Consider the following 16,430-nt stretch of genomic DNA (forward strand, 5'->3'; position numbering starts at 1 on the left):
CTAAGGACTCGCCCCGCCTCCCTCAACCAATCAGGAAGGGATTTTCCCCTGTAGGACCGCCCCGCGAACCGCTTTGACCAAGCGGGGGGACAGTTCTGGGACCGGATGACCCGCCCAGCAGTGGGTTGTGTGACCCCTCTAAGAACTCGCCCCACCTCCCTCTACCAATCAGGAGGGGTTTTTCCCCTGTAGGACCGCCCCACGAATCGCTTTGACCAATCCGGGGAGTGCAGTTCCGGGACCCGTTGACCAGACCTGAGGCGGGTCGTGTGACCCCTCTAAGAGCTTCCCGTGACACCCTTTGCCAATCAGAGCATAGCACTTCCCCGTAAGTTCTAGCGCCACACAAAAGAGGCCATCTTGTTCCAAGAGCGCGTGTTTCAGAGAGCGTGCAAACGCTGAGCGGAAACATGGCTTCTTTCACCAACTTTGTTTTGGTGCCGAGAAGAAAGCGCTACATCAGCGACAGTTCCGAGGAGGAAGGAGAAGTTGAAGGGAGCCCTTTGGCCCAGCCGCTGATGGATACACCAATATCTGACGCCGAAACCAAACCGCTCACGATGCAGCCAGACAAGCTAGATGGCCTGGAGGAAGAAGGTGCCCATGGCTCTCAGGAGTCGGACAAGACGCTTGGAAAAGAAGCCAAATAGGTAAATGAAAGATCGAAGTTGGGGCATCATGGGGTTAGGAAACCGGGATTTTGTAAACTTTAAAAAAAAAATGACCAGAGCGTCTTACATTATTTCTTTCTGGCAATCTTTTGACAGCTTGACGATGCCTTTCTAGCTGACCGTCAGACCCGGGACAGCATTGCATCGGACGAGGAAGACGAACCGGGCCCACCTTGTTTTTGCTCAACACTGATACAAAGCATTGAAGAGAACGCCAAGGATGACGGCCATGAAGAATTCAGGAGGTGGCTGTGCATTGACCTAGTTGAGCCAGTGCCACATCATAAGCGTAAAAAAGTTATGCGCTCTATTGTACGCGTTGGTGTTTATACCGTCCTTAGTCAGAATCAAGTGAGCGTGCTGAAAAAGAAACGCACGCTTATAAAAACATTGTCTAATAAAAGGGTCTCGCTTAAAAGAAAGAAGCATCTGGTGAAGCAGTCTGGGGGGTTTATCGGCCCTTTGTTAAGTTTTGCTGTCCCTCTGATAACGGGGCTTTTGAATAACCGATAATGGAGTATGCAGAAAAAATGTACCTGGTGCCCAGCCATCAGCTGGAGCAATTAAGGGCTCCCCCTCCAGTGGAGGAAAATATCAGAACAACTGCAACTCGCTTACTGGATGCTGAAATGAAGTCTGTTCTTCAAAGGACTGACTTAGCCGAATACGAAAAGGCTAAACTCTACAGCGCTGTGCTTCAGAGATACCTAACGTACGTGAGGCAAAGTGATGCAGATAAAAGGAAAATAAGTCTGTTTCTACCAGAACAGAGTGACACCGCCAAACCTCCAGAAACAGAAAACACCTCAGACTCTGTGGTTCAGGAGCTGTTGGATAACGTGAATAAGCGTTATAAGAAAAACGCCTCAGTGTTGCTAAATAAGCTGGGCCAGGATAAAACTATCGCTTCCTGGAATGATAAAGGTGCATTTGTGTACAAAGGCTCGGTGGTGAATGGTTCTAACATGCTTGACTTAGTCAGAGCCGTCACCCAGACGCGTTCTGTCCCTAGCAGACATGTACCTAAAGGATGGGATGTGTTTATCAATGCCATGGCAGAACTAAACGTCCCATCTTCCATCATGGGCAGTGCAGACAACAGAGTTCTTTTGGAACGCCTGAAGGCCTCAGCCACTGACGCTGGGATGGATCGAGAAACACCAACTCCTTTTTTGCCTTCTAAAAAACAAAAATTGGCTAAACTGTCTGACTGGCTCAGTGTGTGAAGTTTGTCATGTTCTAAAAATAATTTTTGAACTTGATCACATTTTGCTTTAAATAAAACACTTCTCTATATATAGAATATCTATTTAATAGATATATATTATGTCTAGGTATTTTTTCTGAATTGTTCATTGTTTTTAAGAAGAAAAATTAAGAAAAACAACCATCAGTTGCCTTTAAACCTCTCACCTGGGGTGCTTTACTGCGTGTCAATTTAATTTTCACATCCACCCCGTTCAACAAAAGTTTTTCTTGAAAAAACAGGTGGCTGTGTAGATGACCCAACAACTCCATTGTCCTGCTCTGGGACGTCAGCCTTGCACACCTCACAAATCCTAGATTCTCACCATCCAGCTCTGTTTTTTCGTGTTGTCCAGGAGTGTCTTTGTAAAACAGTCCGGCGGAAAATTGTGTAGCGAGGGTGTCGTCTCTGTAATTGAGAACCGATTCAATAAAGGCCCTGTAAGGGTAACAGTTGTTGCTTTGGCTTATTAGGCGGTCTCCCAATGTAACGTCCAATTGACTGAAAATAGAGGCCACTGGGTAATTCACCAGGCCTACCGCGGCATCCCTGGGGAGTGCAGTCCCATCGCCTTTTACTATCTTGCAACAAAGGTAGAGTAGCGTGTTGTTTAAATCCATATAATCTATGCCATTCCCTGCTATAAAAAAGTCGATGGGGGCAGTTTCTGTCACGGCTGACAGAGGCGGCACCTCGATGTAGATGCTTTTCTCAATGCTGGTCTGAGTAGGGGCTATCTGAAACAAGTCTAGTTCAGATTTGGTGCACTCTTCCGACCCGCAGTGAAGAAAGCCATGTTGACTAAAATATATCTCTTTTACCAGGTACAGAGCGTGTCCTCTTTCTCCCTGGCTTCCTCTTGGACTTTTGCTTATGGCCTGTCCTGCGTGTCAAGGCTCTTCTTTTAAAGGGTTTCGGGGGTCCTGTGCGTCGCGGATATGACGCATTTCTCTTTCTCTTCCTCCTTTTAATATACATCAGCCCTGACCCTTCCTGTTTAGCCGGATTCCCCACCTTCTCCAAGACAGCCTGGGAAACGTGGCCTACCACATCTCTGGCTATGTTTTGAGCGGCTGTTTTTATGTGGGGTTTAATAATCTCTAGCCCTCTTCGCAAAAGCGGTACAGCTTTTCGAAAAAGGCTACGGAATATACCGCCCACGCCGGCCCCGTACATCACAGGGGCTCCATGATATCCAGGAAGGGCATATCCAGCCTGGGCTTTGTAATAGTTGCTGTAGACTTTGGAGTCACCGTAATTTTTTACGATCGCCATAATAGTGTTTTGCTTTTTAGAAACCTCGCTCTTTCCGGGAACGCAGGTGCAGCTTCACAATCACCTTGCCAAAGCGAAATGAAACGCATCTGTTTTGATCCGTCTTTATTTCAATGGTGATGGTGTCGATGTGGTGTTGACTGATGGGTACGTAATGAGGCTTATCGTAGGTGATGGTAACAAACTCATTGTTATTTCCTCTGACAGGGACGCAGCGTAACAGGGGGACAGAAAAGTCCCCCACAAACTGGTGTTCTACAATATCCGTGTATAGATACAAGGAGTTGAAACCCCCTGTGATATCTGCTGAGAAGGGACTCTTCTGGACACTGTGCCCGGGGGCCAAACCCAGAATGTTAGCTAGCTCCCCGAGGGTAGAAAACGTAGCAGTAGCATCGGTGGATTTAAGTCTACATTTTCTACTCACGGGGTCATAATTCATGATAACATCAGGCGGTCCAGAATGACGTGCCACAATGCTATTCATATGTTCCAATAATTCGGGTATAGTTGAGTAATAACCTCGCCGTAGGATATAACTCCATGGTTTATCTCCAAAGGTGATTTGGAAAGGGGTGTCCTCAGTAATGTTGTTCCAGCTGTGTGGATATTGTATTTCCGCTAACCCCACTTCCTAGGCCCCCGGGAGATCCAACGACTTTATTAGCTGTATTGTAAAGGCCGAGCTGGTGTTTTGGGGAAAAACCCCAGAGCTGGCGTTGCTGGGCAGAGTGATGTAGAAGCCCCCGTCCCCCATTTCTCTCCTTGCAGGTGGGATTGTTTTTATTCTCGCTTAAACGTTACAGAGTTGAGAAGCTTCTACCCAACTGTTAAATTTGTTGGGCCACCCCAGCCATTTCACCAATAGCTGCTTTTTTCTTCCTTTCCCTTTCTCTGCTAGAACTTTTTCAATCCTGTAAATCCTGTCTTGTTTGGGGTTCACCTTTTGTAATTCTTCAGGGTAAAACGACCCCGTCACTGTCTCACCCTCATAATCTTTTAATCGGTAGACAGGTCTCTCACCCCTGGTTAAGGCTTCATCCACTATGAATATCTCATCGGTAAATGTTTGTTCATAACCTTTTTTAAAGGCACCTTTGGTTTTAGAGAGTCTCACGTGGTCCCCTTTTCTAAAAGGAACAACAGCCTGTTTTATTTTAACATCATCTCCATAAACACTTTTCCAGACCTTCAGAGAATTGGCGGGGTTCACATCAGCAGGTCTGGTCCGTATAGTTCTGTGAAAGCTCCAGCTGTAACTCTTTATAAACTCAGATAATATGTCAATGTAGCGAAAGGTATTGTGGGCTGTAAAATATCTCCACATCCTAGATTTTAAAGTTCTGTTAAATCGCTCCACAACCCCCGCTTTGACTTCATTGTTAGTAACAAAATGGTGGACACCATGCCGCTTTAACAATCCACTTAAAGGTTTGTTTAAAAATTCTTTTCCCCGAGCCGTTTGTAATTTTTGAGGCACGCGACCTTCGCTGAAAATAGCTTTAAAGGCCTTGGCTACCTCCTTGCCCGTCTTGTCCTTTAGGCCTAAGGCCCAGGCATATTTTGATAAAATGTCTATCACTGTTAAAATATACTTAAAACCGCTGTTGCGTTTGGAGAACCAGTGCATATCCACCAAATCTGCTTGCCATTGTGCATCCACGTCTGAGACAATGGTCTTGTCTCTTTTAAAATGTATTCGAGCAGGCTTGTGCAAAGAGTAAGCGTCTTGGTCCGAAAGCCATGATGTTACCTGTCTTCTGTTCAAAGTTTTACTGTGCTTTTTGACTGCTTGAAACAGAGGGTTCACCCCACCAAAGCTGCCAGCTTCCCTGGGGGTGTAATGTATTTTCTCTAACAGAGCAATCTGCGTAGACATGACTGTTATTTGTGTTAGTAAAAGATGCTGTAAGTATGGAAGGAACACATTCACACCAACACATTTCATACAAGTTTTATTAAGCATCTGGATTAACACACCCTTTTACAGCCATCTGCAAATGGGCACCATGACACCCCCACCACTATCGCTATTAGGGAGTCCGAGTTAATTCATTCTTGCACGTTTGTTCTCGAGATCCATGTGTCAGATATGAGCAAAAAAAGCGGGCACAAGATAGATTTACTCCCACAGGATTACCGATGTGCAATTTCTCAAAGGTTTCTAGAAAGTCATCGTCGACCTGGCAAGAGATTGTCAAAAAAGAGAATAAGCTACAGCTGCTGGTTTTTAGATTCACAAAACACCCATGATGCCCCCCACCTCGATTTTTTCATTTACCTGTTTGACTTCTTTTCCGTTCACCTTGTCCGACTCCTGGGAGAGATGGGCAGCATCCTCCACAGGGACAGATAACGAGAGGCCGTCTAGCTCGTCAGGCTGCCGTGGGAGGAGTTGGGTTTCGGGATCAGATTCTGGTGTATCCAATAGCAGAGGGGGCAAAGGGCCCCTTTTCGCCTCTCCCTCGTCCTCGGAACTGTTGCTGATGTGGCACTTTCTTCTCATGTGGTGGAAGGCCCTCGTCACCAAAACAAACTCCAAACTTCTGGTGGGGGTGGTGAAGGAGTCCATGTTTCCGCTCAGCGTTTGCACGCTCTCTGAAACACGCGCTCTTGGAACAAGATGGCTTCTTTTGTGTGGCGCTAGAACTTATGGGGAAGTGCTATGCTCTGATTGACAGAGGGTGTCACGGGAAGCTCTTAGAGGGGTCACACGACCAGCTTCCGGTCTGGTCAACGGGTCCCAGAACTGCACCCCCCAAATGGTCAAAGCGATTTGTGGGGTGGTCCTACAGGGAAAAAAACCCTCCTGATTGGTAGAGGGAGGCAGGGTGAGTTCTTAGAGGGGTCACACAACCCACTACTGGGCGGGTCTTCCGGTCCCGGAACTGCCCCCTGATTGGTCAAAGCAGTTCACGAGGCGGTCCTACAGGGAAAAAACCCCTCCTGATTGGTGGAGGGAGGTGGGGCGAGTTCTTAGAGGGGTCACACGACCCACTTCTGGGCGGGTCATCCGGTCCCGGAACTGCCCCCCGATTGGTCAAAGCGGTTCGCGGGGCGGTCCTACGGGGAAAGCCCTTCCTGATTGGTAGAGGGAGGCGGGGCAAGTCCTTAGAGGGGTCACATGACACCCCTTACTTCCGGTCACCTGCCCCTCTTGACCCCGGATGTATTACCCCCAAGGGCGGGACTTCCGGTGACAGGGGACGGGCCTAACGGGGGTCACATGACATCCTTTTTTACTTCCGGTCACCTGTCCCTCTCGACCCGGATGTACTACCCTCCAGGGGCGGGACTGCCGGTGACAAGGGAGAAGGAACTTCCGGGGAGTCGGGGGGGGGGGGGGACTTCCAGGGTCAGGTGGCGGGGCTAATGTTTGATTGATGGTAGGGCCCTTATACTACTCTCCTACCCCATAGCAGAGCTGGCCGCATACCACCAAGGTCTAGCTTCCCACCGAAGTATATGAGGTGCAAGCTGGAAACAAGCTGGCACAGACAGAGCACATTGTCCTCCAGCAATCCCTCTCTTGTTCCCATTCAAGGTAGCAGGAGCTCTTTGATCTATTTGTCTGTGCTTCATTCCCCGAGCACTCATCCAGGTCAGATGTCTCTTAGGACCTGAGTTGCCACCATCTGGACAATGGGACTTGGGTCATTCTGCAGTACCTGGAGAGCTGGAATTACAGAGAATATGACTCACTTTTCATATAGTCACCTATGCCTGCTGTAGCTGGAGATTTAGTACCAGTGAGTACCAAGCTACAGAAGCTCTCTGTACAAACAAAGCTTTAGGTTCCTCCATTGGGATCCTTCCAAGCTCCAAACTGAGATGGAGGAGGGGGGAGAGGGGAGACCCTGACCCTACCAGAAACTCATCCAATTGGAAGGTGCTCCATTGACTCAATAGCTTCTGCTTTTAAGTTATTTTACATCTCCTGACAGAAATAAATCTGATGGTGTGGAGTTTGGGGTAGCAAAAAGTGGCTTCCAGGGAGCCGATGGAGCCCAAAGAGTGGATCACACAGGTTGGGAAGAGGCATTGCCAGGATAGCCAGGAGATGCACTGACTTATATCACACTGGCTGCAGTTTCCTCCAGGTACGTCTACACCGCAAAGTTAATTCAAAATAACAGCTGTTATTTTGAATTAACTTTAATAGCATCTATACATGCAAACCGCTATTTCGAAATTAATTCGAAATAGCAGAGCGCTTAATTCAAATTTGGTAAACCTCATTCTACGAGGAGTAACACCAAATTTAAAATAGCTATTTCAAATTAAGTGCTGTGTAGACAATTAATTCAAAATAGGGGGCCTCCAGCCCTTCCCAGGGAGCCCTGGTGGCCACACTGGGCACAACCAGGAAAACTTGCTCTCCTCTCCCCCTGGCCCCAGAGCCATTAAAGGGATAGACCCTGGCCCGTGCCAGATCCAAGCCTACCAGCCAAGAGCCAGCAGTGGCCACTGGGGCCCCTGAGCCAGTAGCCACAAAACGTGAGCCAGCAAGGCACTGGCAGCCAACCCTCCACTGCTCCTCAGGAGCAGTCTGCCAGCACCCAGGAGCCTGACAGGGGCTGGAGAAGGCGGGTGCCTTCCTGGTCCAGGGTGGAGATCATGGACCTTATTCAGGTTTGGGAGGGATGCCCCAGCATCCATGATCTCCGCACTAGACAGAGGAACACGGCCGTCAATGGCAGGATAGCTGCCAGCCTGGCCACCAAAGGCCACATGCGAACCCAGGAGCAGGTTTGCATGACAATCAAGTTGGTGCGGTGAGACCCCCAACCTTGGGCCCTGATCTTCCCTTCTCCTTTTTTCCCTTTGCTTCTCCCTTCCAACTTCCTCCTCCCAGGTTTCACCCTCCCCTCTCCCACCCACTCTATTCCTCTCTCCCACCTCCTTTTCCCAGTCTCCCCAGAGGTTCACCCTGTTGTTCAATAAACCCAGTTTCTATTTTTGAACATACATGTCTTTTATTTGACATCAGGAAGGGAGGCTAGGGAGGAGTAAGTAGATGGATGTGAGGGAGGAATGGGGCACGAGCCCCCGGTGGGGAGGACCGGGGTGGCTCTGAGGGCTCCTCGGGGTGGACACTCTCCTGCAGGGTCTCCTGGATCCTGACAGCCCCCCAATGGACTCCCCGGATGGTAGCCTGCAGCAAGTGCAGCTGGGCTGATGGCAACAACCCTACGAGACGCACCGGTGTGCCCAGGGGCAGCTCTGGCTCCATGTGGCCGAGTGCTGTGGTGTCCCGAGTGCAGGCACTCTGGGCACTCCAAGACAGGACTGCTTTGTTGTCCCTCCTCGGGGTAGACAAGCGAGCGGGGAACCCTGAGAACTGTCTGTTCGGGGTGGGGGTAGGGTCCCGTGAAGCACGGAGCTCAGTTAGCCTGAGGCAGCAGCCCCACACACTATGTCCTAACCTGATGCCCTGCCAGCACTGGTTCCGGCCAGCCTGAACTTCGGTTCAGGGTCCACTCAGCGTGGACGCGCTATTTCAAAATAACAAAATGCTATTTTGAAATAGGTTTTGTGTATAGATGCATAATTCGAATTAGCTTAATTCAAATGAACAATTTCGAATTAAGTTAACTTGAATTAACGCTGTAGTGTAGACGTACCTCTTTCAGAGCAGACTAAAGCTGAATCTGTCCTTTGATGTGTGGCTGATGCACTTCACACCTGTGGTATCAGTTACTGCTTGCTTGTCAGCTAAATTTCTTTATAACTCACTAATGAATAGGATTTCACCTGTATTTGTTACTTACAGGTCAACAGATGTTCCATGTCCAGCCATTTCTTATTTTTGGTGTCCGTATGTTCCAGGATGATGCCTAAATAAGCAGTGTAAAATAAACATCAATAAAAAACCTTCTCTGTTAAGTGCAAGGTGATAACATTGGCCCTTTGGCTTCTATTGTGGGTCTAAGGTGAGCTGTAGGCAAGAAAATACTAGAAAAGTTTAGCGTCCACACTGAAGAGAATAAGAGAAAAAAATTAAGAATGTTTACATAAAACCTCATTTGCTTTAAACAATCTATGTTCCTCTTGCCACTGCTGTCAGTTATTGGAGATATACTAGGATAGTGTATTAATCTAGTGGTGTGAACAAAGGGCTGGGGCCAGGAATAAGTGCGTACTAAGCAAGGATCTCACATGGATAAATTAATTAGGCCACAATGCTTGCCTGGCTTGCATGGGTGTGCTAAGGAAAGGATGGCACAGGGCCAAAGGGGAGGAATCTAGTGCTTCCTGGGCAAGGCAATCAGGAACCTGCAACAGCAGGCACTGTGTGGCGGTGGCCTGCCTACCTCCCAGTGATGAAGCACCAGTAAGGAACAGTGAACAACACTGAGCTTAGGTCTATCGTTTGAGTCCACACTAACTCTGACTACTAAAAATAGAGTGCAGGTAAGATGACAGAAGCAGTCGGAGGAGCTAGCCACCTTGAGAACAGACTTTTGGGTTTGGATGGGATCATCCTTGGAATAGTTAACCCCTCCTGCTACTCCTGCCACAGCTACTCTATTTTTAGCACACTAGTTTGATCGGAGAATAAACATACCCTACGTGACAGTGTGCCAGCCTCTGCTACTAAATGACTGCGCCATCTCAAAGCATTCTATTGCAACTTACAAATTCCTCCTAACACCACACTGGAGAAGTAGGAGAACATTAACATCTCCATTTATGCATGAGAAGTCACAGCACGGAGAGATTAATAGTAGCTCAGTGCTGCACACAGGGACTTTTTCTGTCTACCTCAAAGGGAATACCAAAAGGGACACGGCACACTTTCTCTCACCAGCTAACTTGGCTGCAACTGCCCGGATCTCTTCCCAGCTGCTGCAGAAGTATGTGATGGTAGTTTTGTAAAAGTTCTCCAGTAGCTCAGCCTTCTCTTTGGCCTAGAGAAAATCAGGGACACATGAGCTCTCTCTGGCTAGAAATGCCCTTTGACTGCCAACACATGCCTTTACAAACCACAAGTAAACAGTCTGTGTTCCTCTTGCCACTGCTGGCAGTTATTGGACTCACTCAGACTTTTTTTTTTAATTTAAACAAGTAAATAAAAGAAAGGACAGGAGGCTGTGTAGAAGTGGGGAAAGTGGGAATCTATGGCAGATTTACATTCCTCTCACCCTCAGTCCTGTATCCCACTCTAATAGGGTACGTCTACACTACAACGTTAATTCGAACTAACTTAGTTCGAATTACTTAATTCGAACTAAGCTAATTAAAACTAACGGATCTAGACTAAAAAACTAGTTCGAATTAGCATTTTACTAATTCGAACTAGCATGTCCACATTAAGTGGACCCTGAACCGGGCTTAAGGATTGCCGGAAGCAGTGCCGGCAGGTCATCAGAGGAGGACTTAGAGCGTGGAGATGCTGTCTCAGGCTAGCCGAGGGCTGTGCTTAAAGGGTCCCAACCCCCACCCCGGACAGACAGTTCTCAGGGGTGCCCCGCTTGCAAAGCAGTCTTGGCTTGGAGTGCCCGGAGTACCCACACTGGGCACATCACAGCACTTGGCCATCAGACCGGCTGCACTTGCCGCAGCCTGCCATCTGGGGAGATGGGGCAATTGGGGGGCTGCAGGAGAGCTTCCACCACAAAAGCCCGCAGAGCCAGCCCATTCCTCCCTCAACTCCTTCCACTTACCCTTCCTAGCCCCTCTTCTTGATGTACAAAATAAAGGACAATTGTGTTCAAAAATGGAATCTGTCTTTATTGAACAAAACTGGGGGAGACTGGGAAAAGAGGGTGGAAGAGGGGAAGAGAGAGGGTGGCAGAGGGGAGGGCAACTAAAATGATCAGAGGTTGGGAACAGGTCTCATATGAAGAGAGGCTAAAGAGACTGGGACTTTTCAGCTTAGAAAAGAGGAGACGGAGGGGGGACAGGATAGAGGTCTCTAAAACCAGGAGTTGGGTGGAGAGGGTGCATACAGAAAAGTTCTTCATTAGTTCCCATAAAGAAGGACTAGAGGACACCAAAGGAAAGGAATGGGTAGCAGGCTTCAAACTAGTAACAGAAAGTTGTTCTTCGCAAAGCACAGAGTCAACCTGTGGAACTCCTTGCTGCAGGAGGCTGTGAAGGCTACAACTAGAACAGAGTTTAAAGGGAAGTGAGATCAAGCCATGGAGGTTGGGTCCATGGAGTAGTATTAGCCAGGGGATAGGAGTGGTGTCCCTGCCCAAAGTTTGTGGAAGGCTGGAGACGGATGGCACGAGACAAATGGCTTGGTCACTGTCTTCGGTCCATCCCCTCCAGGGTCCCTAGGGTTGGCCGCTGTCGGCAGACAGGCTACTGGGATAGATGAACCTTTGTTCTGACCCAGGATGGCCATTGTAAGCTCAGTGCTCAGGGTCGGGGGTCTCAGTGGACCCCCTTGATTTTCATGCACACCTGCTCCTGGGTGGCCAGGCTGGCAGCTCTCCTGCCCTAGCCGGCCACCTTCCTGTGCCTAGTGCGGAGATCGTGGATGAGGTCCACGATGTCCGCACTAGCCCAGGAGGGAGCCCGCCTTTTGCGGTCCCGGGCAAGCTCCCAGGACCCGCCAGCCTGGTCCCGGGAAGAGGGGGAGGGCTGGGGGGCATCGGGTGGGTGGCTCGATCCGCACCAGGTGCAGGGTCTGCTGGCTGGGTGCTGGCAGGCTTGCACCTGGCACGGGCACCGTAGCCAGCCCGTGCCCCTTTAAGGGGTCCGGGGCCGGGAGGGGGGCATAGAGTTTCCCTGGTGTTGGTCGGAGTGGCCACCAGGGAAAGCTGGGGAGGGCTAGCCTCCCACTAGTTCGCATTAAGGGGCTACACAGCCCTTAATTCGAACTAGTAAATTTGAACTAGGCTTAATCCTCGTGGAATGAGGATTACCTAGTTCGAACTAAGCGCTCCGTTAGTTCGAATTAAATTCAAACTAACGGAGCGCTAGTGTAGCACCTATGAAAGTTAGTTCGAACTAACGTCCGTTAGTTCAAACTAACTTTGTAGCGTAGACATACCCATAGATACTTACATTGCCCATCACACATTCCCCCTGCTTCTACACCACAAGCCTATGCTGTCAATAATCTCATATAATTCTATAGGTCACTCACAAGGTGTCTGCAGATATCCATCTGGAGCTCCTCAGGGTTCAGCTCGGTTCTCCAACTAAGATGCTCATTAAGTATAGTTTGGAGCCTCTTCAGTCCCAAAAATGGGGCACAGAGATGAAATGTAGCTCTGCACTCCTGAAAAAGAGGGTTGCACCACTGAATTGTTCCATAACACGTATTGTGCTCATTCAAATGGAACTCATGTCCTTGACTGCTCATCTACCCCAAGAATAAAAGGGATTCCCCTGAAGTAATAGACAGAAAATATGCCAGCATGACTTTAATAGGGGGAAAGGGATTCTACTTCTGGAGTATTGCATCCAATTCTGGGCACCCCATTACTTAAAAAATGTTGATACATTGGAGAAAGTCCAATGGAGGGCAACAAAGATGATTAGGAGGCTGGAACACATGATTTACAAGGAGAGGCTGAGGGATTTGGGATTATTTAGTCTTCAGAAGAGAAGAGTGAGGGGAGCTTTGATACAAGGCTTTAACTACCTGAAGGGGGATTTCAAAGAGGATGGAGAGAGGCTGTTCTCAGTGGTACTAGATGACTGAATGAGGAGCAATGGTCTCAAGTTACAGTGGGGGAGGTCTAGGTTGGAGATTCGGAAAAACTATTTTCCTAGGAAGGTGGTGAAGCACTGGAATGGGTTACCTAGGGAGGCAACGGAACCTCTAAATCTAGAGTTTTCAAATCCTAGCTTGACAAAGCCCTGGCTGGGATTGTTTAGTTGAGGCTGGTCCTGTTTTGGGCAGGAGGTTGGACTCAGTGACCTCCTGAGGTCTCCTCCAAACCTATGGTTCTATGATTTTATAATACTGAAAACTGGAGATAGCAGCAATGTTTTTTCAGAACAGATGTAGCTATGAAAGCTGCTTCACTAGGCATAGCTGTGGTCTTTCCTCTGTTGTGGGGAGGCAGGAATGTGGGGTGCAGAGATAGGCAGGAATGAACTCTTGGGATCAGACCCATGACCTATCCTGAACTCCAGTGAGACAACCCTGGCTGCTAAGGACCAGCCTGTCTGGGATTGACTCAAAAGGAGGGCAATGAACTGAGGGAAGAATTTAGGTCTCCACTGCGGGAAGGAATAGCAGAGCTCCCCTGGCATCAGGAGGAAGATTCTTTTTGCTTAGTAATTAAGTCACTGTCATTCTTACCATTGAAACCTCAGGGCTTGGATCTTGCAGGTGCAGCAGAAGCGTGACCCAGCTCTGTCTAACCTGCTTGGCAAAATAGTCCTTCCATTTTCTCTTTGCAGAGCCGGCCAGGATACCAAACAGGACAAAGGCCAATGCACGAAGAGTGTTGTCCTCCTATAGCCAAGAAAGCCACACAGGTTGGTAACGAAGAAATAACCACATCATGTATCTAGCACAGCTGTCTCTTCTACATTAGGGTAGAGTGATTCCAACTACAGAAGTTTAAAAGAACTGGAATTAATCAAGTTTGGGCCAAATGTGTTGATTCATCAAAATACTTTGAAGACAGTTCAATTTTGACAAAATTCTTCCAGAAGCCAAGTAGGGGTACTTGGTCAGCTTCTTGGTGACCCATCTAGCAGGCTAACTGGGATCTTGGGCTTCCTGGCCCTCACCTTCAGAACAGCCTGTCTGGCAGGCTGACAAGGAGCCAGGAAATGTGCACCCTGGCACCTCTAATTCCCAGTGTTTCCAGGTTCCCTGTCTCCAGCATAGTCTGCCAGTAGACTGCCCTCAGGCAAGGCTCCCAGTAGAGCTGGGTTGAGAATAGTATTACTGTTTCACAAAGAGTTTTGAAATTTGGGCTGGGGGGTGTGTCCCCCAAATAGGAACAAAACCAAAATTTGAAATCTCAAACTTCTCTGCAAAATGGAATAATTTCAACCATCTGACATAAAAATCGTATGGAGCAGGCCCAAAACAGTCTATTACACCCTGTATGCCCATTTTCCTTGGTATGCAGCTACCTAATCTAGTATTCATACTTCCTTTGCCATTCTCATTGGAAATAAAGATGAACAGAAGGGTGAGACTGAAGGAGCAGGGATGGCATCCTCATTTTCTTAATTCTCTGCTCCTCCATAAAACACATCTCTTCCCTAAGGCCTAAAATCACTTCATTCTGACATGAACAATGCCCAGTGAGGACACATCATGCATTGTAAATGGAGCCTCATCAATGTCAGCTGAACTGGGGTTGAAGGCTTCTGTTCACGTACATTATCGAAGTACTTCCGGATCTGTGTGGTGAGGTCTCTGAAGGAAGAACCTATGTCCTTCCCTTTCAGCTCGTTCAGAACGTTGGCCAGGGCCTTCAGGCTTTCGACAATGACTTCAGAACTGAAAGTGTCTTCTAAAGTCCTGATCAGTGCCTCCAGAAGAAACTTCTTGTACTTTTTCACCTGTTCAGACGTATGACATTAAAAAACACTTTCCACTAACCACATTTCTAATATGTTTTTTTAGCAATTATGAAGCAGTGGGAATTTCATCTGCCCCCCCTAGTGACCTATAGCTATATTTTACATCAGGTACTAGCTACAATAAGCCAAACTCTGTGCCATATTACACCTATGTAATCCTATTAGATTTCTAATTACTTAGATTTGAAGGCCAAATGGGACCATTGTGATCATTCAGTCTGACCTCCTTCACAACACAGAACCTCCCCAAAATAATGTCTGTTTGACTAGAGCACCTCTTTTAGAAAAACAGCCCATCTTGTTTTTAAAGTTGCTACTGATAGAGACCCCACCACAACCCTTGGTAAATGGTTCCAATGATTAAAATTACCATTAAAATGTATGCCTTACTAGCAGTCTGAATTAGTTTAGCTTCATTCCCCCTCCCCCCCCCCCATTGAATCTAAAGGCACATTTTCTAGCCCTTTGAAAATTCTTGTGACTCTTCTCCAATTTATCAGCATCCTTCTTGAATTGCAGGCATGATCCTGACATAGTATTCTAGCAGTTCTCACACCAGTGCCATAAGCAGAGGTAAAATAACTTCTTTATTCTTATTCAGAATCCCTCTGTCTATGCCTCCGAGGATCACCTCAGCTCTTTTGGTCACAGCTTTGTACTGGGCGCTTACGTTCAGCTGATTATCTATCATGATTTGAGTTTTTTAGTGTCTCTGTTTCCTGGAATAAAATCTCTCATCGTTGAAATAAAGCCTACACTCTTCATTCCTAGGAGTATACATTTACATATGATCATATTAAGTACATATTGTTTCCTTATGCCCAGCTTACCAAGAGAACAAACCTGCTGTGTATTGACTGCAAAGAGGTTACAGGGGTATGAGAGAGCAGACGTTGGCCTAGTGCATTGTGCATGGCCTCTGTAAATCCTGAGCAATTGTTTCCTTTAGTTTCTCTAGTTATGCTGCATTGTATTCAGTATTCTATCTTACCTTCTCAGGTGCCCCATAGACTAAATTGCCTAGGCCTCTTACAGCCATTTGACGGACAATGCTGTTATTGTCCCGTGACCTTTCTTCTAAGCTATGTAAGATAGACTTAAGGATCTTCTTCTCCCTGAGTATGGGATCAGTCATTAGCTGAAATAAAATCAACATGTCCATTAGCTCTAATATGTTCATTAAGATAGCGAATATAATTTGAGGAGACACGTAATACACTGTAATTTATTATTCTATATGAATGAGTACTGTGTTAAAAACATGGATTTTTCCTTTTAGGCACTATAATGGGTGATTGCTCATCCCTTGAAAGCCTCTCAGTGACTGCATTTGATACCACAGTCCTTTTCTCTCCCAGGTGCATCCTGCCAGTCGATCTTAGTGAGTCTTCCATGGCTCAGCCCTCTGGCCAAGTCCCAAAGTCCAAACAAATGCCTTTTAGGTCCTGTTGCCCTCACTAGGGTCTTCAGCCCCAACTCTGGACCCTTTATAGTCTGTTCTTTGTTCAACCTCTCCATAAGCCTTGTCCCCTTCATCGGGTTTATGCCACTGGGGAACCTGAGCCTGCCCACTACTCTTGGTTCCAACCTAGAAATAGCAGCGAGTCATTGCTTCATTTCAGTTTATTGCTACTTTTTCCTTAGGTTCTTCCTATGGGGCCACTTTCAGTTTCTCCCTCTAATTATATGTTTAAGGCTCGTAAGGACTCTCTCTCTGCAAATTCAGC

General features: G+C 47.5%; 2 protein-coding genes across 3 annotated transcripts; both read right to left on the reverse strand.

The window, feature by feature from the left end:
* Nucleotides 1-337: 337 nt before the first annotated feature.
* On the reverse strand, nt 338-6,793 carry LOC142826578 (uncharacterized). 2 transcript variants are annotated; one of them, XM_075919513.1, is made up of 2 exons: nt 6,605-6,793; nt 338-5,738 (listed from the first exon to the last, which is right to left on the reverse strand). In XM_075919513.1, the coding sequence occupies exon 2, from the start codon at nt 5,156-5,158 to the stop codon at nt 3,986-3,988; it is 1,173 nt and encodes a 390-aa protein (XP_075775628.1). In that variant the 5' UTR covers nt 5,159-5,738; nt 6,605-6,793; the 3' UTR covers nt 338-3,985. The 2 variants fall into 2 exon arrangements, with proteins under 2 accessions (XP_075775628.1, XP_075775629.1); XM_075919514.1 differs by lacking the exon at nt 6,605-6,793 and having other exon boundaries at nt 338-5,375; nt 5,474-5,914.
* LOC142826579 (protein maestro-like) lies at nt 6,732-16,404 on the reverse strand. Its single transcript, XM_075919515.1, has 7 exons — nt 15,695-16,404; nt 14,500-14,682; nt 13,460-13,615; nt 12,293-12,427; nt 10,001-10,103; nt 8,964-9,029; nt 6,732-6,868 (listed from the first exon to the last, which is right to left on the reverse strand). The coding sequence occupies exons 1-7, from the start codon at nt 15,881-15,883 to the stop codon at nt 6,795-6,797; spliced, it is 906 nt and encodes a 301-aa protein (XP_075775630.1). The 5' UTR covers nt 15,884-16,404; the 3' UTR covers nt 6,732-6,794.
* Between the last annotated feature and the right edge of the window lie 26 nt (nt 16,405-16,430).

The sequence above is a fragment of the Pelodiscus sinensis genome, chromosome 1, assembly GCF_049634645.1.
Source record: "Pelodiscus sinensis isolate JC-2024 chromosome 1, ASM4963464v1, whole genome shotgun sequence".
Lineage (NCBI taxonomy): Eukaryota > Metazoa > Chordata > Testudines > Trionychidae > Pelodiscus > Pelodiscus sinensis.

Excerpts from the sequence above, each read along its gene's own strand:
- LOC142826578 (XM_075919513.1), bottom strand. The coding sequence starts at position 5,158 with ATGCTTAATAAAACTTGTATGAAATGTGTTGGTGTGAATGTGTTCCTT.
- LOC142826579 (XM_075919515.1), bottom strand. The coding sequence starts at position 15,883 with ATGAACATATTAGAGCTAATGGACATGTTGATTTTATTTCAGCTAATG. Across the intron at positions 9,030-10,000 it reads AGTTGCAGCCAAGTTAGCTG|GCATCATCCTGGAACATACG; the intron begins GTGAGAGAAAGT and ends CTGCTTATTTAG. Across the intron at positions 6,869-8,963 it reads CATGGAACATCTGTTGACCT|CTCTCCAGGTACTGCAGAAT; the intron begins GTAAGTAACAAA and ends CTGTAATTCCAG.